Source organism: Panulirus ornatus, chromosome 1, assembly GCF_036320965.1.
Source record: "Panulirus ornatus isolate Po-2019 chromosome 1, ASM3632096v1, whole genome shotgun sequence".
Lineage (NCBI taxonomy): Eukaryota > Metazoa > Arthropoda > Malacostraca > Decapoda > Palinuridae > Panulirus > Panulirus ornatus.
The window spans coordinates 43578771-43601391 of record NC_092224.1 but is presented as its reverse complement, the minus strand read 5'-3'; the positions used below and the strand labels follow the sequence as shown (position 1 = coordinate 43601391).

Here is a 22621-nt window from a genome sequence, read left to right as displayed (position 1 = left end):
CACGCAAATATACATACCTATACATCTCAATGTACACATATATATATACACACACAGACATATACATATATACACATGTACATAATGCATACTGTCTGCCTTCATTTGTTCCCATCGCCACCCCGCCACACATGGAATAACAACCCCCTCCCCCCTCATGTGTGCGAGGTAGCGCTAGGAAAGACACCAAAGGCCCCATTCGTTCACACTCAGTCTCTAGCTGTCATGTAATAATGCACCGAAACCACAGCTCCCTTTCCACATCCAGGACCCACACACTTTCCATGGTTTACCCCAGACGCTTCACACGCCCTAGTTCAATCCATTGACAGCACGTCGACCCCGGTATACCACATCGTTCCAATTCACTCTATTCCTTGCACGCCTTTCACCCTCCTACATGTTCAAGCCCTGATCACTCTAAATCTTTTTCACTCCATCTTTCCACCTCCAATTTGGTCTCCCACTTCTCCTCGTTCCCTCCACCTCTGACACATATATCCTCTTGGTCAATCTTTCCCCACTCATTCTCTCCATGTGACCAAACCATTTCAAAACACCCTCTTCTGCTCTCTCAACCACACTCTTTTTATTTCCACACATCTCTCTCACCCTTACATTACTTACTCGATCAAACCACCTCACACCACATACTGTCCTCAAACATCTCATTTCCAGCACATCCACCCTCCTGCGCACAACTCTATCCATAGCCCATGCCTCGCAACCATACAACATTGTGGGAACCACTATTCCTTCAAACATACCCATTTTTGCTTTTCTCGACTTCCACACATTCTTCGAGGCTCCCAGAATTTTCGCCCCTCCACCACCCTATGATTCACTTCCGCTTCCATGGTTCCATCCGCTGCCAGATCCACTCCCAGATATCTAAAACACTTCACTTCCTCCAGTTTTTCTCCATTCAAACTTACCTCCCAATTGACTTGACCCTCAACCCTACTGTACCTAATAACCTTACTCTTATTCACATTTACTCTTAACTTTCTTCTTTCACACACTTTACCAAACTCAGTCACCAGCTTCTGCAGTTTCTTACATGAATCAGCCACCAGCGCTGTATCATCAGCGAACAACAACTGACTCACTTCCCAAGCTCTCTCATCCACAACAGACTGCATACTTGCCCCTCTTTCCAAAACTCTTGCATTCACCTCCCTAACAACCCCATCCATAAACAAATTAAACAACCATGGAGACATCACACACCCCTGCCGCAAACCTACATTCACTGAGAACCAATCACTTTCCTCTCTTCCTACACGTACACATGCCTTACATCCTCGATAAAAACTTTTCACTGCTTCTAACAACTTGCCTCCCACACCATATATTCTTAAGACCTTCCACAGAGCATCTCTATCAACTCTATCATATGCCTTCTCCAGATCCATAAATGCTACATACAAATCCATTTGCTTTTCTAAGTATTTCTCACATACATTCTTCAAAGCATTTATGGATCTGGAGAAGGCATATGATAGAGTTGATAGAGATGCTCTGTGGAAGGTATTAAGAATATATGGTGTGGGAGGAAAGTTGTTAGAAGCAGTGAAAAGTTTTTATCGAGGATGTAAGGCATGTGTACGTGTAGGAAGAGAGGAAAGTGATTGGTTCTCAGTGAATGTAGGTTTGCGGCAGGGGTGTGTGATGTCTCCATGGTTGTTTAATTTGTTTATGGATGGGGTTGTTAGGGAGGTAAATGCAAGAGTTTTGGAAAGAGGGGCAAGTATGAAGTCTGTTGGGGATGAGAGAGCTTGGGAAGTGAGTCAGTTGTTGTTCGCTGATGATACAGCACTGGTGGCTGATTCATGTGAGAAACTGCAGAAGCTGGTGACTGAGTTTGGAAAAGTGTGTGGAAGAAGAAAGTTAAGAGTAAATGTGAATAAGAGCAAGGTTATAAGGTACAGTAGGGTTGAGGGTCAAGTCAATTGGGAGGTGAGTTTGAATGGAGAAAAACTGGAGGAAGTGAGGTGTTTTAGATATCTGGGAGTGGATCTGGCAGCGGATGGAACCATGGAAGCGGAAGTGGATCATAGGGTGGGGGAGGGGGCGAAAATCCTGGGGGCCTTGAAGAATGTGTGGAAGTCGAGAACATTATCTCGGAAAGCAAAAATGGGTATGTTTGAAGGAATAGTGGTTCCAACAATGTTGTATGGTTGCGAGGCATGGGCTATGGATAGAGTTGTGCGCAGGAGGATGGATGTGCTGGAAATGAGATGTTTGAGGACAATGTGTGGTGTGAGGTGGTTTGATCGAGTGAGTAACGTAAGGGTAAGAGAGATGTGTGGAAATAAAAAGAGCGTGGTTGAGAGAGCAGAAGAGGGTGTTTTGAAGTGGTTTGGGCACATGGAGAGGATGAGTGAGGAAAGATTGACCAAGAGGATATATGTGTCGGAGGTGGAGGGAACAAGGAGAAGAGGGAGACCAAATTGGAGGTGGAAAGATGGAGTGAAAAAGATTTTGTGTGATCGGGGCCTGAGCATGCAGGAGGGTGAAAGGAGGGCAAGGAATAGAGTGAATTGGAGCGATGTGGCATACCGGGGTTGACGTGCTGTCAGTGGATTGAAGCAGGGCATGTGAAGCGTCTGGGGTAAACCATGGAAAGCTGTGTAGGTATGTATATTTGCGTGTGTGGACGTATGTATATACATGTGTATGGGGGGGGGTTGGGCCATTTCTTTCGTCTGTTTCCTTGCGCTACCTCGCAAACGCAGGAGACAGCGACAAAGTATAATATAATAAAAAATAAAAAATATTCTTCAAAGCAAACACTTGATCCACACATCCTCTACCACTTCTGAAACCACACTGCTCTTCCCTAATCTGGTGCTCTGTACACGCCTTCACCCTCTCAATCAATACCCTCCCATATAATTTACCAGGAATACTCAACAAACTTATACCTCTGTAATTTGAGCACTCACTCTTATCCCCTTTGCCTTTGTACAATGGCACTATGCAAGCATTCCGACAATCCTCAGGCACCTCACCATAAATCATTATTTATATATTTTTTTTTTATTTTGCTTTGTCGCTGTCTCCTGCGTTTGCAAGGTAGCGCAAGGAAACAGACGAAAGAAATGGCCCAACCCACCCCCATACACAATGTATATACATACACGTCCACACACGCAAATATACATACCTATACATCTCAATGTACACATATATATACACACACTGACACATACATATATACCCATGCACACAATTCACACTGTCTGCCTTTATTCATTCCCATCGCCACCTCGCCACAAATGGAATACCATCCCCCTCCCCCCCCTCATGTGTGCGAGGTAGCACTAGGAAAAGACAACAAAGGCCCCATTTGTTCACACTCAGTCTCTAGCTGTCATGCAATAATGCCCGAACCACAACTCCCTTTCCACATCCAGGCCCCACACACTTTCCATGGTTTACCCCAGACGCTTCACATGCCCTGATTCAATCCACTGACAGCATGTCAACCCCGGTATACCACATCGATCCAATTCACTCTATTCCTTGCCCTCCTTTCACCCTCCTGCATGTTCAGACCCCGATCACACAAAATCTTTTTCACTCCATCTTTCCACCTCCAATTTGGTCTCCCACTTCTCCTCGTTCCCTCCACCTCCGACACATATATCCTCTTGGTCAATCTTTCCTCACTCAATCTCTCCATATGCCCAAACCATTTCAAAACACCCTCTTCTGCTCTCTCAACCACGCTCTTTTTATTTCCACACATCTCTCTTACCCTTACATTACTTACTCGATCAAACCACCTCACACCACACTTTGTCCTCAAACATCTCATTTCCAGCACATCCACCCTCCTGCGCACAACTCTATCCATAGCCCACGCCTCGCAACCATACAACATTGTTGGAACCACTATTCCTTCATACATACCCATTTTTGCTTTCCGAGATAATGTTCTCGACTTCCACACATTCTTCAAGGCTCCCAGGATTTTCGCCCCCTCCCCCACCCTATGATTCACTTCCGCTTCCATGGTTCCATCCACTGCCAGATCCACTCCCAGATATCTAAAACACTCTACTTCCTCCAGTTTTTCTCCATTCAAACCCACCTCCCAACTGGCCTGACCCTCAACCCTACTGTACCTAATAACCTTGCTCTTATTCACACTCACTCTTAACTTTCCTCTTTCACACACTTTACTAAACTCAGTCACCAGCTTCTGCAGTTTCTCACATGAATCAGCCACCAGTGCTGTATCATCAGTGAACAACAACTGACTCACTTCCCAAGCTCTCTCATCCCCAACAGACTTCATACTCGCCCCTCTTTCCAAAACTCTTGCATTCCACCTCCCTAACAATCCCATCCATAAACAAATTAAACAACCATGGAGACATCACACACCCCTGCCGCAAACCCACATTCATAAATCATACATACATTAAATAACTTTACCAACCAGTCAACAATACAGTCACCCCCTTTTTTAATAAATTCCACTGCAATACCATTCAAACCAGCTGCTTTGCCGGCTTTCATCTTTCGTAAAGCTTTTACTACCTCTTCTCTATTTACCAAATCATTTTCCCTAACCCTCTCGTTTTGCACACCACCTCGACCAAAACACCCTATATCTGCCACTCTATCATCAAACACATTCAACAAACCTTCAAAATACTCACTCCATCTCCTTCTCACATCACCACTACTTGTTATCTCCTCCCCATTAGCCCCCTTCACTGAAGTTCCCATTTGCTCCCTTGTCTTACGCACTTTATTTACCTCCTTCCAAGACATCTTTTTATTCTCCCTGAAATTTAATGATACTCTCTCACCCCAACTCTCATTTGCCCTCTTTTTCACCTCTTGCACCTTTCTCTTGACCTCCTGCCTCTTTCTTTTATACCTCTCCCACTTATTTGCATTTTTTCCCTGCAAAAATTGTTCAAATGCCTCTCTCTTCTCTTTCACTGATAATCTTACTTCTTCATCCCACCACTCACTACCTTTTCTAATCAACCCACCTCCCACGCTTCTCATGCCACAAGCATCTTTTGCACAAGCCATCACTGCTTCCCTAAATACATCCCATTCCTCCCCCACTCCCCTTACCTCCTTTGTTCTCACCTTTTTCCATTCTATACTCAGTCTCTCCTGGTACTTCCTCACACAAGTCTCCTTCCCAAGCTCACTTACTCTCACCACCCTCTTCACCCCAACATTCTCTCTTCTTTTCTGAAAACCCCCACAAATCTTCACCTTCGCCTCCACAAGATAATGATCAGACATCCCTCCAGTTGCACCTCTCAGCACATTAACATCCAAAAGTCTCTCTTTCGTGCATCTATCAATTAACACGTAATCCAATAACGCTCTCTGCCCATCTCTCCTACTTACATACATATACTTCTGTATATCTCGCTTTTTAAACCAGGTATTCCCAATCATCAGTCCTTTTTCAGCACATAAATCTACAAGCTCTTCACCATTTCCATTTACAACACTGAACACTCCATGTATACCAATTATTCCCTCAACTGCTACATTACTCACCTTTGCATTCAAATCACCCATCACGATAACTCAGTCTTGTGCATCAAAACCACTAACACACTCATTCAGCTGCTCCTAAAACACTTGCCTCTCATGATCTTTCTTCTCATGCCCAGGTGCATATGCACCAATAATCAATCACCCATCTCTCTCCATCAACTTTCAGTTTTACCCATATCAATCTAGAATTTACTTTCTTACAGTCTATCACATACTCCCACAACACCTGATTCAGGAGTAGTGCTACTCCTTCCCTTGTTCTTGTCCTCTCACTAACCCCTGACTTTACTCCCAAGACATTCCCAAACCACTCTTCCCCTTTACCCTTTAGCTTCGTTTCACTCAGAGCCAAAACATCCAGGTTCCTTTCCTCAAACATACTACCTATCTCTCCTTTTTTCTCATCTTGGTTACATCCACACACATTTAGACACCCCAATCTGAGCCTTCGAGGAGGATGAGCACTCCTCGCGTGACTCCTTCTTCTGTCTCCCCTTTTAGAAAGTTAAAATACAAGGAGGGGAGGGTTTCTGGCCCCCCCGCTCCCACCCCCTTTAGTCGCCTTCTACGACACGAGAGGAATGCGTGGGAAGTATTCTTTCTCCCCTATCCCCAGGGATATATATATCAACATATACATATATACATATTCATACTTACTCGCCTTAATCCATTCCCAGCATCATCCTGCACCACAGGAAACAGCATTGCCATTCCCCTTGTCAACAAAGTAGTGCATGGAAACAGACGAAAGAAAGGCCAAATCCGCTCATGCTCAGTTTCTAGCTGTCATGTGTAATGCACCAAAACCACAACTCCCTAACTACATCCAGGCCCCTCAGACCATTCCGAGGTTCACCCCAGACATTTCCATTGGCAGTATATCAACCCCAGCATACCACTTCATTCTAATCCACTCTCTTGCATGCACACCTTTCACTCTCGTGTATCTTCAGGCCCATTCACTCCAAATCTTTTCTATTCCATTATTCAACTTTCAATCTCATCTGCTTCCCCTTGTTCCCTCCAACTCACACACATATATCCTCTTTGACAACCTTTCCTCACTCATTCTCTTCATATGTCCAAACCATTTCAACACACCCTCTTCTGCTCTCTCAACCACAATCTTTATATTACCATAAATCTCTCTTACCCTTACATTACTTACTCGATCAAACCACAAATTGTCCTAAAACATTTATCCCTGGGGATAGGGGAGAAAGAATACTTCCCACGCATTCCTCACGTGTCATAGAAGGCGACTAAAGAGGACGGGAGCGGGGGGATGGAAACCATCCCCTCCTTGTATTTTAACTTTCTAAAAGGGGAAACAAAAGGAGTCACGCGGGGAGTGCTCATCCTCCTTGAAGGCTCAGATTGGGGTGTCTAAATGTGTGTGGATGTAACCAAGATCAGAAAAAGGAGAGATGGGTAGTATGTTTGAGGAAAGGAACCTGGATGTTTTGGCTCTGTGTGAAACGAAGCTCAAGGGTAAAGGGGAAGAGTGGTTTGGGAATGTCTTGGGAGTAAAGTCAGGGGTTAGTGAGAGGACTAGAGCAAGGGAAGGAGTAGCACTACTCCTGAAACAGGAGTGGTGGGAGTATGTGATAGAGTGTAAGAAAGTAAACTCTAGATTGATATGGGTAAAACTGAAAGTGGATGGAGAGAGATGGGTGATTAGCAGTGCATATGGACCTGGGTATGAGAAGAAAGATCATGAGAGGCAAGTGTTTTGGGAGCAGTAGTTTTGATGCACAAGACCAGGTTACAGTGATGGGTGATTTGAATGCAAAGATGAGTAATGTGGAAGTTGAGGGAATAATTGGTGTACATGGGGTGTTCAGAGTTGTAAATGGAAATGGTGAAGAGCTTGTACATTTATGTGGTTTAAAAAAGGAGATATACATAAGTATACGTATGTAAGTAGGAGAGATGGCCAGAGAGCATTATTGGATTATGTGTTAATTGATTGGCGTGTGAAAGAGAGACTTTTGGATGTTAATGTGCTGAGAGGTGCAACTGGAGGTGAAGGTGAAGATTTGTAGAGGTTTTCAGAAAAGAAGAGAGAATGTTGGGGTGAAGAGAGTGGTGAGAGTAAGTGAGCTTGGGAAGGAGACTTGTGTGAGGAAGTACCAGGAGAGACTGAGTACAGAATGGAAAAAGGTGAGAACAAAGAACATAAGGGGAGTGGGGAGGAATGGGATGTATTTAGGGAAGCAGTGATGGCTTGCACAAAAGATGCTTGTGGCATGAGAAGCGTGGGAGGTGGGAAGATTAGAAAGGGTATTGAGTGGTGGGATGAAGAAGTAAGATTGTTTGTGAAAGAGAAGAGAGAGGCATTTGGACAATTTTTGCAGGGAAATAATGCAAATGCCTGGGAGACGTATAAAAGAAAGAGGCAGGAGGTCAAGAGAAAGGTGCAAGAGGTGAAAAAGAGGGCAAATGAGAGTTGAGGTGAGAGAGTATCATTAAATTTCAGGGAGAATAAAAATATGTTTTGGAAGGAGGTAAATAATGTGTGTAAGACAAGGGAACAAATGGGAACTTCAGCAAAGGGGGCTAATGGGGAGGTGATGTGGGGAGATGGAGTGAGTATTTTGAAGGTTTGTTGAATGTGTTTGATGACAGAGTGGCAGATATAGGGTGCTTTGGTCGAGGTGGTGTACAAAGTGAGAGGGTTAGGTGGTAAAAGTTTTGCGGAAGATGAAAGCCAGCGAGGCAGCAGGTTTGGATGGTATTGCAGTGGAATTTATTAAAAAAGGGGGTGCCTGTATTGTTGACTGGTTGGTAAGGTTACTTAATGTATGTATGACTCATGGTGAGGTGCCTGAGGATTGGCAGAATGCTTGCATAGTGCCATTGTACAAAGGCAAAGGGGATAAAAGTGAGTGCTCAAATTACAGAGGTATAAGTATGTTGAGTATTCCTGGTAAATCATATGGGAGAGTATTGATTGAGAGGGTGAAGGCATGTACAGAGCATCAGATTGGGGAAGAGCAGTGTGGTTTCAGAAGTGGTAGAGGATGTGTGGATCAGGTGTTTGCTTTGAAGAATGTATGTGAGAAATACTTAGAAAAGCAAATAGATCTGTATATAGCATTTATGGATCTGGAGAAGGCATATGATAGGGTTGATAGAGATGCTCTGTAGAAGGTATTAAGAATATATGGTATGGGAGGTAAGTTGTTAGAAGCAGTGAAAAGTTTTTATCGAAGATGTAAGGCATGTGTACGTGTAGGAAGAGAGGAAAGTGATTGGCTCTCAGTGAATGTAGGTTTGCAGCAGGGGTGTGTGATGTGTCCATGGTTGTTTAATTTGTTTATGGATGGGGTTGTTAGGGAGGTGAATGCAAGAGCTTTGGAAAGAGGGGCAAGTATGCAGTCTGCTGTGGGTGAGAGAGGTTGGGAAGTGAGTCAGTTGTTGTTCGCTGATGATACAGCGCTTGTGGCTGATTCGGGTAAGAAACTGCAGAAGCTGGTGACTGAGTTTGGTAAAATGTGTGAAAGAAGAAAGTTAAGAGTAAATGTGAATCAGAGCAAGGTTATTAGGTACAGTAGGGTTGAGGGACAAGTCAATTGGGAGGTAAGTTTGAATGGAGAAAAACTGGAGGAAGTGAAGTGTTTTAGATATCTGGGAGTGGATTTGGCAGCGGATGGAACCATGGAATTGGAAGTAAATCATAGGGTGGGGGAGGAGGCGAAAGTTCTGGTAGTGTTGAAGAATGTGTGGAAGTTGAGAACATTATCTCAGAAAGCAAAAATGGGTATGTTTGAAGGAATAGTCGTTCCAACAATGTTATATGGCTGTGAGGCATGGGCTATAGATAGAGTTGTGCGGAGAAGGATGGATGTGCTGGAAATGAGATGTTTGAGGACAATATGTGGTGTGAGATGGTTTGATCGAGTAAGTCATGAAAGGGTAAGAGAGATGTGTGGTAATAAAAAGAGTGTGGTTGAAAGAGCAGAAGAGGATGTTTTGAAATGGTTCGGTCACATGGAGAGAATGAGTGAGGAAAGATTGACCAAGAGGATATATGTGTCGGAGGTGGAGGGAACAAGGAGAAGAGGGAGACCAAATTGGAGGTGGAAAGATGGAGTGAAAAAGATTTTGTGTGATCGGGGCCTGAGCATGCAGGAGGGTGAAAGGAGGGCAAGGAATAGAGTGAATTGGAGCGATGTGGTATACCGGGGTTGACGTGCTGTCAGTGGATTGAAGCAGGGCATGTGAAGCGTCTGGGGTAAACCATGGAAAGCTGTGTAGGTATGTATATTTGCGTGTGTGGACGTATGTATATACATGTGTATGGGGGGGGTTGGGCCATTTCTTTCGTCTGTTTCCTTGCGCTACCTCGCAAACGCGGGAGACAGCGACAAAGTATAATATAATAAAAAATAAAAAATATTCTTCAAAGCAAACACTTGATCCACACATCCTCTACCACTTCTGAAACCACACTGCTCTTCCCTAATCTGGTGCTCTGTACACGCCTTCACCCTCTCAATCAATACCCTCCCATATAATTTACCAGGAATACTCAACAAACTTATACCTCTGTAATTTGAGCACTCACTCTTATCCCCTTTGCCTTTGTACAATGGCACTATGCAAGCATTCCGACAATCCTCAGGCACCTCACCATAAATCATTATTTATATATTTTTTTTTATTTTGCTTTGTCGCTGTCTCCTGCGTTTGCAAGGTAGCGCAAGGAAACAGACGAAAGAAATGGCCCAACCCACCCCCATACACAATGTATATACATACACGTCCACACACGCAAATATACATACCTATACATCTCAATGTACACATATATATACACACACTGACACATACATATATACCCATGCACACAATTCACACTGTCTGCCTTTATTCATTCCCATCGCCACCTCGCCACAAATGGAATACCATCCCCCTCCCCCCCCTCATGTGTGCGAGGTAGCACTAGGAAAAGACAACAAAGGCCCCATTTGTTCACACTCAGTCTCTAGCTGTCATGCAATAATGCCCGAACCACAACTCCCTTTCCACATCCAGGCCCCACACACTTTCCATGGTTTACCCCAGACGCTTCACATGCCCTGATTCAATCCACTGACAGCATGTCAACCCCGGTATACCACATCGATCCAATTCACTCTATTCCTTGCCCTCCTTTCACCCTCCTGCATGTTCAGACCCCGATCACACAAAATCTTTTTCACTCCATCTTTCCACCTCCAATTTGGTCTCCCACTTCTCCTCGTTCCCTCCACCTCCGACACATATATCCTCTTGGTCAATCTTTCCTCACTCAATCTCTCCATATGCCCAAACCATTTCAAAACACCCTCTTCTGCTCTCTCAACCACGCTCTTTTTATTTCCACACATCTCTCTTACCCTTACATTACTTACTCGATCAAACCACCTCACACCACACTTTGTCCTCAAACATCTCATTTCCAGCACATCCACCCTCCTGCGCACAACTCTATCCATAGCCCACGCCTCGCAACCATACAACATTGTTGGAACCACTATTCCTTCATACATACCCATTTTTGCTTTCCGAGATAATGTTCTCGACTTCCACACATTCTTCAAGGCTCCCAGGATTTTCACCCCCTCCCCCACCCTATGATTCACTTCCGCTTCCATGGTTCCATCCACTGCCAGATCCACTCCCAGATATCTAAAACACTCTACTTCCTCCAGTTTTTCTCCATTCAAACCCACCTCCCAACTGGCCTGACCCTCAACCCTACTGTACCTAATAACCTTGCTCTTATTCACACTCACTCTTAACTTTCCTCTTTCACACACTTTACTAAACTCAGTCACCAGCTTCTGCAGTTTCTCACATGAATCAGCCACCAGTGCTGTATCATCAGTGAACAACAACTGACTCACTTCCCAAGCTCTCTCATCCCCAACAGACTTCATACTCGCCCCTCTTTCCAAAACTCTTGCATTCCACCTCCCTAACAATCCCATCCATAAACAAATTAAACAACCATGGAGACATCACACACCCCTGCCGCAAACCCACATTCATAAATCATACATACATTAAATAACTTTACCAACCAGTCAACAATACAGTCACCCCCTTTTTTAATAAATTCCACTGCAATACCATTCAAACCAGCTGCTTTGCCGGCTTTCATCTTTCGTAAAGCTTTTACTACCTCTTCTCTATTTACCAAATCATTTTCCCTAACCCTCTCGTTTTGCACACCACCTCGACCAAAACACCCTATATCTGCCACTCTATCATCAAACACATTCAACAAACCTTCAAAATACTCACTCCATCTCCTTCTCACATCACCACTACTTGTTATCTCCTCCCCATTAGCCCCCTTCACTGAAGTTCCCATTTGCTCCCTTGTCTTACGCACTTTATTTACCTCCTTCCAAGACATCTTTTTATTCTCCCTGAAATTTAATGATACTCTCTCACCCCAACTCTCATTTGCCCTCTTTTTCACCTCTTGCACCTTTCTCTTGACCTCCTGCCTCTTTCTTTTATACCTCTCCCACTTATTTGCATTTTTTCCCTGCAAAAATTGTTCAAATGCCTCTCTCTTCTCTTTCACTGATAATCTTACTTCTTCATCCCACCACTCACTACCTTTTCTAATCAACCCACCTCCCACGCTTCTCATGCCACAAGCATCTTTTGCACAAGCCATCACTGCTTCCCTAAATACATCCCATTCCTCCCCCACTCCCCTTACCTCCTTTGTTCTCACCTTTTTCCATTCTATACTCAGTCTCTCCTGGTACTTCCTCACACAAGTCTCCTTCCCAAGCTCACTTACTCTCACCACCCTCTTCACCCCAACATTCTCTCTTCTTTTCTGAAAACCCCCACAAATCTTCACCTTCGCCTCCACAAGATAATGATCAGACATCCCTCCAGTTGCACCTCTCAGCACATTAACATCCAAAAGTCTCTCTTTCGTGCATCTATCAATTAACACGTAATCCAATAACGCTCTCTGCCCATCTCTCCTACTTACATACATATACTTCTGTATATCTCGCTTTTTAAACCAGGTATTCCCAATCATCAGTCCTTTTTCAGCACATAAATCTACAAGCTCTTCACCATTTCCATTTACAACACTGAACACTCCATGTATACCAATTATTCCCTCAACTGCTACATTACTCACCTTTGCATTCAAATCACCCATCACGATAACTCAGTCTTGTGCATCAAAACCACTAACACACTCATTCAGCTGCTCCTAAAACACTTGCCTCTCATGATCTTTCTTCTCATGCCCAGGTGCATATGCACCAATAATCAATCACCCATCTCTCTCCATCAACTTTCAGTTTTACCCATATCAATCTAGAATTTACTTTCTTACAGTCTATCACATACTCCCACAACACCTGATTCAGGAGTAGTGCTACTCCTTCCCTTGTTCTTGTCCTCTCACTAACCCCTGACTTTACTCCCAAGACATTCCCAAACCACTCTTCCCCTTTACCCTTTAGCTTCGTTTCACTCAGAGCCAAAACATCCAGGTTCCTTTCCTCAAACATACTACCTATCTCTCCTTTTTTCTCATCTTGGTTACATCCACACACATTTAGACACCCCAATCTGAGCCTTCGAGGAGGATGAGCACTCCTCGCGTGACTCCTTCTTCTGTCTCCCCTTTTAGAAAGTTAAAATACAAGGAGGGGAGGGTTTCTGGCCCCCCCGCTCCCGCCCCCTTTAGTCGCCTTCTACGACACGAGAGGAATGCGTGGGAAGTATTCTTTCTCCCCTATCCCCAGGGATATATATATCAACATATACATATATACATATTCATACTTACTCGCCTTAATCCATTCCCAGCATCATCCTGCACCACAGGAAACAGCATTGCCATTCCCCTTGTCAACAAAGTAGTGCATGGAAACAGACGAAAGAAAGGCCAAATCCGCTCATGCTCAGTTTCTAGCTGTCATGTGTAATGCACCAAAACCACAACTCCCTAACTACATCCAGGCCCCTCAGACCATTCCGAGGTTCACCCCAGACATTTCCATTGGCAGTATATCAACCCCAGCATACCACTTCATTCTAATCCACTCTCTTGCATGCACACCTTTCACTCTCGTGTATCTTCAGGCCCATTCACTCCAAATCTTTTCTATTCCATTATTCAACTTTCAATCTCATCTGCTTCCCCTTGTTCCCTCCAACTCACACACATATATCCTCTTTGACAACCTTTCCTCACTCATTCTCTTCATATGTCCAAACCATTTCAACACACCCTCTTCTGCTCTCTCAACCACAATCTTTATATTACCATAAATCTCTCTTACCCTTACATTACTTACTCGATCAAACCACAAATTGTCCTAAAACATTTATCCCTGGGGATAGGGGAGAAAGAATACTTCCCACGCATTCCTCACGTGTCATAGAAGGCGACTAAAGAGGACGGGAGCGGGGGGATGGAAACCATCCCCTCCTTGTATTTTAACTTTCTAAAAGGGGAAACAAAAGGAGTCACGCGGGGAGTGCTCATCCTCCTTGAAGGCTCAGATTGGGGTGTCTAAATGTGTGTGGATGTAACCAAGATCAGAAAAAGGAGAGATGGGTAGTATGTTTGAGGAAAGGAACCTGGATGTTTTGGCTCTGTGTGAAACGAAGCTCAAGGGTAAAGGGGAAGAGTGGTTTGGGAATGTCTTGGGAGTAAAGTCAGGGGTTAGTGAGAGGACTAGAGCAAGGGAAGGAGTAGCACTACTCCTGAAACAGGAGTGGTGGGAGTATGTGATAGAGTGTAAGAAAGTAAACTCTAGATTGATATGGGTAAAACTGAAAGTGGATGGAGAGAGATGGGTGATTAGCAGTGCATATGGACCTGGGTATGAGAAGAAAGATCATGAGAGGCAAGTGTTTTGGGAGCAGTAGTTTTGATGCACAAGACCAGGTTACAGTGATGGGTGATTTGAATGCAAAGATGAGTAATGTGGAAGTTGAGGGAATAATTGGTGTACATGGGGTGTTCAGAGTTGTAAATGGAAATGGTGAAGAGCTTGTACATTTATGTGGTTTAAAAAAGGAGATATACATAAGTATACGTATGTAAGTAGGAGAGATGGCCAGAGAGCATTATTGGATTATGTGTTAATTGATTGGCGTGTGAAAGAGAGACTTTTGGATGTTAATGTGCTGAGAGGTGCAACTGGAGGTGAAGGTGAAGATTTGTAGAGGTTTTCAGAAAAGAAGAGAGAATGTTGGGGTGAAGAGAGTGGTGAGAGTAAGTGAGCTTGGGAAGGAGACTTGTGTGAGGAAGTACCAGGAGAGACTGAGTACAGAATGGAAAAAGGTGAGAACAAAGAACATAAGGGGAGTGGGGAGGAATGGGATGTATTTAGGGAAGCAGTGATGGCTTGCACAAAAGATGCTTGTGGCATGAGAAGCGTGGGAGGTGGGAAGATTAGAAAGGGTATTGAGTGGTGGGATGAAGAAGTAAGATTGTTTGTGAAAGAGAAGAGAGAGGCATTTGGACAATTTTTGCAGGGAAATAATGCAAATGCCTGGGAGACGTATAAAAGAAAGAGGCAGGAGGTCAAGAGAAAGGTGCAAGAGGTGAAAAAGAGGGCAAATGAGAGTTGAGGTGAGAGAGTATCATTAAATTTCAGGGAGAATAAAAATATGTTTTGGAAGGAGGTAAATAATGTGTGTAAGACAAGGGAACAAATGGGAACTTCAGCAAAGGGGGCTAATGGGGAGGTGATGTGGGGAGATGGAGTGAGTATTTTGAAGGTTTGTTGAATGTGTTTGATGACAGAGTGGCAGATATAGGGTGCTTTGGTCGAGGTGGTGTACAAAGTGAGAGGGTTAGGTGGTAAAAGTTTTGCGGAAGATGAAAGCCAGCGAGGCAGCAGGTTTGGATGGTATTGCAGTGGAATTTATTAAAAAAGGGGGTGCCTGTATTGTTGACTGGTTGGTAAGGTTACTTAATGTATGTATGACTCATGGTGAGGTGCCTGAGGATTGGCAGAATGCTTGCATAGTGCCATTGTACAAAGGCAAAGGGGATAAAAGTGAGTGCTCAAATTACAGAGGTATAAGTATGTTGAGTATTCCTGGTAAATCATATGGGAGAGTATTGATTGAGAGGGTGAAGGCATGTACAGAGCATCAGATTGGGGAAGAGCAGTGTGGTTTCAGAAGTGGTAGAGGATGTGTGGATCAGGTGTTTGCTTTGAAGAATGTATGTGAGAAATACTTAGAAAAGCAAATAGATCTGTATATAGCATTTATGGATCTGGAGAAGGCATATGATAGGGTTGATAGAGATGCTCTGTAGAAGGTATTAAGAATATATGGTATGGGAGGTAAGTTGTTAGAAGCAGTGAAAAGTTTTTATCGAAGATGTAAGGCATGTGTACGTGTAGGAAGAGAGGAAAGTGATTGGCTCTCAGTGAATGTAGGTTTGCAGCAGGGGTGTGTGATGTGTCCATGGTTGTTTAATTTGTTTATGGATGGGGTTGTTAGGGAGGTGAATGCAAGAGCTTTGGAAAGAGGGGCAAGTATGCAGTCTGCTGTGGGTGAGAGAGGTTGGGAAGTGAGTCAGTTGTTGTTCGCTGATGATACAGCGCTTGTGGCTGATTCGGGTAAGAAACTGCAGAAGCTGGTGACTGAGTTTGGTAAAATGTGTGAAAGAAGAAAGTTAAGAGTAAATGTGAATCAGAGCAAGGTTATTAGGTACAGTAGGGTTGAGGGACAAGTCAATTGGGAGGTAAGTTTGAATGGAGAAAAACTGGAGGAAGTGAAGTGTTTTAGATATCTGGGAGTGGATTTGGCAGCGGATGGAACCATGGAATTGGAAGTAAATCATAGGGTGGGGGAGGAGGCGAAAGTTCTGGTAGTGTTGAAGAATGTGTGGAAGTTGAGAACATTATCTCAGAAAGCAAAAATGGGTATGTTTGAAGGAATAGTCGTTCCAACAATGTTATATGGCTGTGAGGCATGGGCTATAGATAGAGTTGTGCGGAGAAGGATGGATGTGCTGGAAATGAGATGTTTGAGGACAATATGTGGTGTGAGATGGTTTGATCGAGTAAGTCATGAAAGGGTAAGAGAGATGTGTGGTAATAAAAAGAGTGTGGTTGAAAGAGCAGAAGAGGATGTTTTGAAATGGTTCGGTCACATGGAGAGAATGAGTGAGGAAAGATTGACCAAGAGGATATATGTCAGAGGTGGAGGGAATGAGGAGAAGTGGGAGACCAAATTGGAGGTGGAAAGATGGAGTGAAAAAGATTTTGAGTGATCGGGGCCTGAACATGCAGGAGGGTCAAAGGCTTGCAAGGAATAGGATGAAGTGGAACGATCTGGTATACCAGGGTCGACGTGCTGTCAATGGATTGAACCAGGGCATGTGAAGCGCCTGGGGTAAACCATGGAAAGTTCTGTGGGGCCTGGATGTGGAAAGGGAGCTGTGGTTTCGGTGCATTATTACATGACTGCTAGAGACTGAGTGTGAACAAATGTGGCCTTTGTTGTCCTTTCCTAGCGCTACCTCACACACATGAGGGGGGAGGGGTTTTTTATTTCAGGTGTTTCGGGGTGTCGATGGGAATGAATAAAGGCAGCCAGTATGAATTATGCACAGGTGTATATATGTATATGTCTGTGTGTGTATATATATATATATGTATACGTTGAGATGTATAGGTATGTATATTTGCGTATGTGGACGTGTATGTATATACATGTGTATGTTGGTGGGTTGGGCCATTCTTTCGCCTGTTTTCTTGTGCTACCTCGATAACGCGGGAGACAGCGACAAAGCAAAATAATAAAAATAACAATTTCATTTCCAACACATTCACCCTCCTTCGTATAACCCTATGCCTCACAACCTCAGCAAGATTGAGGGAAAAGTTAGCTGGGATGTAAGTCTGAATGGAGAAAAATTGGAGGAAGTGAAGTGTTTAGATATCTGGGAGTGGACTTAGCAGCAGATGGAACCATGGAAGCAAAAGTGAGTCACGGGATGGGGGAGAAGGAGAAGGTTCTGGGTGTACATGTACCATAAAAAAGACACTCTTTGCATGAAGATGTTCATATACATCACAATATTTTATAACCTGTGGTCAGGCTGGTGGATATGGCCAGCTTCCTGAAAACTGGAGGAGCCTCATAAGGATTGAAGGGACTTCTGAGGTAGGAAGTAACTAAGTAATACTTCTCTGACATAACATTACATTAGAATAAGGCCATTGAACACAACATGAAAAGAAAAAAAAAATCAGACGCATCCAAAGTACTTGGAAATCCAGAAAATAATGAGATGTTCAGCCTCCGCAGCTTGGAAGGTGGTGGGACGATGACATCATCACCAGGTGGTACCAGCAGATTGCCCAGGAGTTCTATGTGTTATTGCTCTGACTGCTGTTAGGGTGGCGTGTGAAGTGTGAGAGGCATAAACCTTTACAAAATGAGAGGAGTTGGAGGTTGTAAAACCTCTGGAGATCTAAAGAGACTTTTCATTACCTTACACAATAGCTGACCTGAGAGAGAAAAATAAAACTATATTCTATATATCTATCATACTTGATCTATTTACATAAATCATATGTTTTTCCTGTCTTTAAAGAATTCATCACTATTTACAGTGACACTATTGTCTAAAATTTCTCTAATACTTTAATTCCTTCCCTTCTCATCATATAATTCATATTTGAATCTGAGGCTTCTATACTTTTGACCTGGTGGCACAGACGGTGGGCGGTCTGCAGAAAGCAATAATCATCATGGTAGAGACTCTCGCAGGGGTGGCATTCACGTGAACCTGGGAAAATGTCAGTCCCTCAGCATGGAAATCGATGGCAAGCACAAGACTTGGTGCATCAACAAAAACAGGACGTTCTAAATTTGGACAGCGCTATTGGCTCCATGGTCGCTGAGGACAATTATAAGTACCATGTCGTTCTCATCAGGGGAAGGGGGGTAGGCAAATACCCTACAGTGCCCTGCTAGAAGAGGGGCTAGCCAGCATCACTAGGGCCCCTCTAAAACCTCAGCAGAGGACTACAATCCTCTTGGACAATCTCGTACCCAAACAAAAGCACTGCCTGGGGCTGGGGGAGGTTTATAAGAAGCACCTCGCGTGCATGGACAGGCAGGTGAGAGTGGCGGTTTGCCGTTGGCTCTGCCTGCCCCATGACGTGCCCTGTGCTTACTTCCATTCAGCAGCAGGGGACACTTTGGGAATTCCTGATTTTGTCTCGACTGTCCAGCTAAATAAACAAGCTAGATTCGAGAAAGTGCTCACCTCATCTAACCTGGCGATTCAGGTGGCGGTCCAAAAACCTGCAGTATTAAGAGAGGTGCAGAGTTGGTCGGGAGCTGCAAGCATTGCTGGCTGACAGGCGAGCAATAAAACCGAACAATCTCACGCATGGAGAGCTAACTTAGTCATTACCTGCTATGGGTCAGGTCTCGCTCCATCTGCTGTTACACCACAGGTCAGCAGATGGGTCACCAATGGGATCCACCTCCTCATGGGCAGCGACTATGTTAAGGCCATCAAAATGAGGTCGGGAAAACTCCCACCCCCGCCAGGGATAAAAGAGGCCATACCCATAGGAATGGGTATGAAAAGGAATGAAAGACATGACAACACCAATGCCTTTTCAGCCAGACGGTTAAGGCAAAAGTGTTATGAAGTGATCTGTGACCCTCGTATTCCTGTTGCAGGGTCCTTCTGGAAGATGGACATCGTAGCTTCCGGAAGGTCATACACTTGCAATATACACATGCAAGCCTCCAGAGTTTGCTTCGCACTCTCAGCTGCACACCAACATAAACGCAGCTATTATGGCAGCCCAGAAATCCTTCACGTCATACAGAGCATAACCAGTAAAGACACCATGTGCATGACATCTGCCACATTAAATTGGCAAGGTGCATAGTGTCAAGAGAGTGAGAGTGCTCTCAGAGGGTTAGGGCTTTCATACCACGACCTTGAGGTGTGCTCTGTGAAAGTGCTAATGTGGACCCATGCCCTTTCCAGGATGTGGTCCAAGAACACAGGTTAACAACTGGTAGCCTGCCTCACACAATCTGGTGTCAGCCCTTGAGCTAGCTTGGGTGGGCCCCCTTGTGTGCTCATGGGTGATGGTTGGCTGTTCGTCCCCTCGAGGCTTTCATGGTAGGCACCAGCTCCTGATGGCGGTTAGGCATAGCGGGGGAGTAGGTGCCTTTCGTACTGCATATGTCTCAATTTATTTCTGCCTTTGCTATCTGCAGTCTGACCTATTGTCTTCCTCTCGTTGACTTACACAGCTCTGACTAACAACCTCTTCTTTCATTATCAACACATATAAATACCCCTTACCCTTTAATCGGTTGCACCAACAGTAGTTGGTCTCAGCAGCAACACTGCTAATTGGAAACTGTAAGAAAAAAATAGTATAATCAAGCCTCATTTAAAAAAAGAACTGCTATGCTTCCTCTATAGTTTTATTTATTTATCTATCTATTTTTTTTTTTTTTTATACTTTGTCGCTGTCTCCCGCATTTGCGAGGTAGCGCAAGGAAACAGACGAAAGAAATGGCCCAACCCCCCCCATACACATGTATATACATACGTCCACACACGCAAATATACATACCTACACAGCTTTCCATGGTTTACCCCAGACGCTTCACATGCCTTGATTCAATCCACTGACAGCACGTCAGCCCCGGTATACCACATCGCTCCAATTCACTCTGTTCCTTGCCCTCCTTTCACCCTCCTGCATGTTCAGGCCCCGATCACACAAAATCTTTTTCACTCCATCTTTCCACCTCCAATTTGGTCTCCCTCTTCTCCTTGTTCCCTCCACCTCCGACACATATATCCTCTTGGTCAATCTTTCCTCACTCATCCTCTCCATGTGCCCAAACCACTTCAAAACACCCTCTTCTGCTCTCTCAACCACGCTCTTTTTATTTCCACACATCTCTCTTACCCTTACGTTACTCACTCGATCAAACCACCTCACACCACACATTGTCCTCAAACATCTCATTTCCAGCACATCCATCCTCCTGCGCACAACTCTATCCATAGCCCACGCCTCGCAACCATACAACATTGTTGGAACCACTATTCCTTCAAACATACCCATTTTTGCTTTCCGAGATAATGTTCTCGACTTCCACACATTCTTCAAGGCCCCCAGAATTTTCGCCCCCTCCTCCCGCTTCCATGGTTCCATCCGCTGCCAGATCCACTCCCAGATATCTAAAACACTTCACTTCCTCCAGTTTTTCTCCATTCAAACTCACCTCCCAATTGACTTGGCCCTCAACCCTACTGTACCTAATAACCTTGCTCTTATTCACATTTACTCTTAACGTTCTTCTTCCACACACTTTACCAAACTCAGTCACCAGCTTCTGCAGTTTCTCACATGAATCAGCCACCAGCGCTGTGTCATCAGCGAACAACAACTGACTCACTTCCCAAGCTCTCTCATCCCCAACAGACTTCATACTTGCCCCTCTTTCCAAAACTCTTGCATTTATTTATCTTATCTTTATTTATTTTTTATCTTTTTATTTATTTTTTGGGGGGAGGGCTCCAGTCCTACTAGTTTAGCCCCTACCCTTTTTCTTCAAATGAGATGGTATTGGCAAACCTAATGCCCTAATCATGGCCATCTCACTTATGCTTTATGTTTAGATACCATAGCCTAAAGCAGGAGCCTATTTTATCGATCAGCCCCATGGGGAGGATAAACAACTGGGTAAACTGCAGCCAAATGCTCTGATCATGATTCGAACCCATGAGGGCTTGAACCAAGGCAGCCTATGCAGGTGGCAAGGTCCATATATCTACCATAAATTATATTCTGCTCATAAAATCATTGAGGTATAACTTTTGTATAAAGATTGCTAGACAGAACTGTTTTAGCCTATGAACCTGCAATTTCATTACATTTTGAACTATAAGATGCATTGGAAAATAGTGTGATAAGGCTTTAAGTGCAAAACGGCAGAGGAAGAGGAAGAATATGAAGTAAAAATGGAGAGGATCTATATCTGGTAGACGTGGAAAGATACCGAGGGAGAAAAATAAATTTAAATGTCTATATTCTTAAACAAATTAACATAAGAGCAATACCACCTACCTGAATTCTTAGCCAAATTCTCCATCTGTTTTGTTGATTTCTGGAAAACAAAGATTCAAATTAAACTCGACATTAACAGATAATCTAATAAATTCATTCTATTCAATCTCTCTCCCCCTGATAAATCATTTCTGTAATTATTCAACAAATGCTAATCAATCTCAAATTTCTACATTTGATATCCCTCTACCAGTGGTATAATTAGATGTACAAATCATTACACTCCAAACATATGATTCTTCTGTTTGTACTCCTATACACATATCTCATTCTGTCATCAAACTTCACCTTAACCCTATAGCCACACATTTACTTCACATATATTCTTAAGACCAAATCATTTCATTCTCTTCATGCATCCATACCACCCTCACATACTATCCTTTACTTTATCATCTGTTCTATCCACAAATCCTTAGACCCAATGCCTCATTTTTCAATATAACATTATATACCATCATTCTACTTTCAGCTTTCATTTGACTACTACAATCACTTGGTAACATAAGAGAAGGCTATGTAACTCACTCTAATAATCTTCTAACCATCTAATAACTGGTACTTTACTTTCTTAACCCTTCATCAACGTGCCTACAATATAATTATTTTCAATTATACAACCTTAACAACCCTTTTATGGGGTTCATGTAGCTTCAAGACAAGGAATAATAAACTCCTTTAGTGTGAGAAGTTCCTTCACAGAACTGCACTCCTTTTAGTCCAATGACAGTAGCACACCCTTTCTGAACAATACTTTTACCACTAAACAATCTCTTTATTTTTCAACCTCAATCAATGTTAATATGCTACATGACAACCCAATGAGGTAAAACCTCTTCATCATGCTCAAGTGGATTTCATCAAGACACTGAAAAGTCATGATGAACTAACCAAAGACTGGCCCTTCTGACAAGAATGGACAATGAAGCACTGGAAAA

At 43.7% G+C, this 22621-nt stretch overlaps 1 protein-coding gene across 1 annotated transcript in view; it reads right to left on the bottom strand.

Annotated features, from left to right (window-relative positions):
- The window catches only part of LOC139748802 (uncharacterized), a 248409-nt gene that overhangs the window by 50752 nt on the left and 175036 nt on the right, over positions 1-22621 (bottom strand). Inside the window, exon 6 of the mRNA XM_071662237.1 lies at positions 21684-21723. Within this exon, the coding sequence (XP_071518338.1) occupies positions 21684-21723 (40 nt within the window). The remainder of the gene's footprint in view (positions 1-21683; positions 21724-22621) is intronic.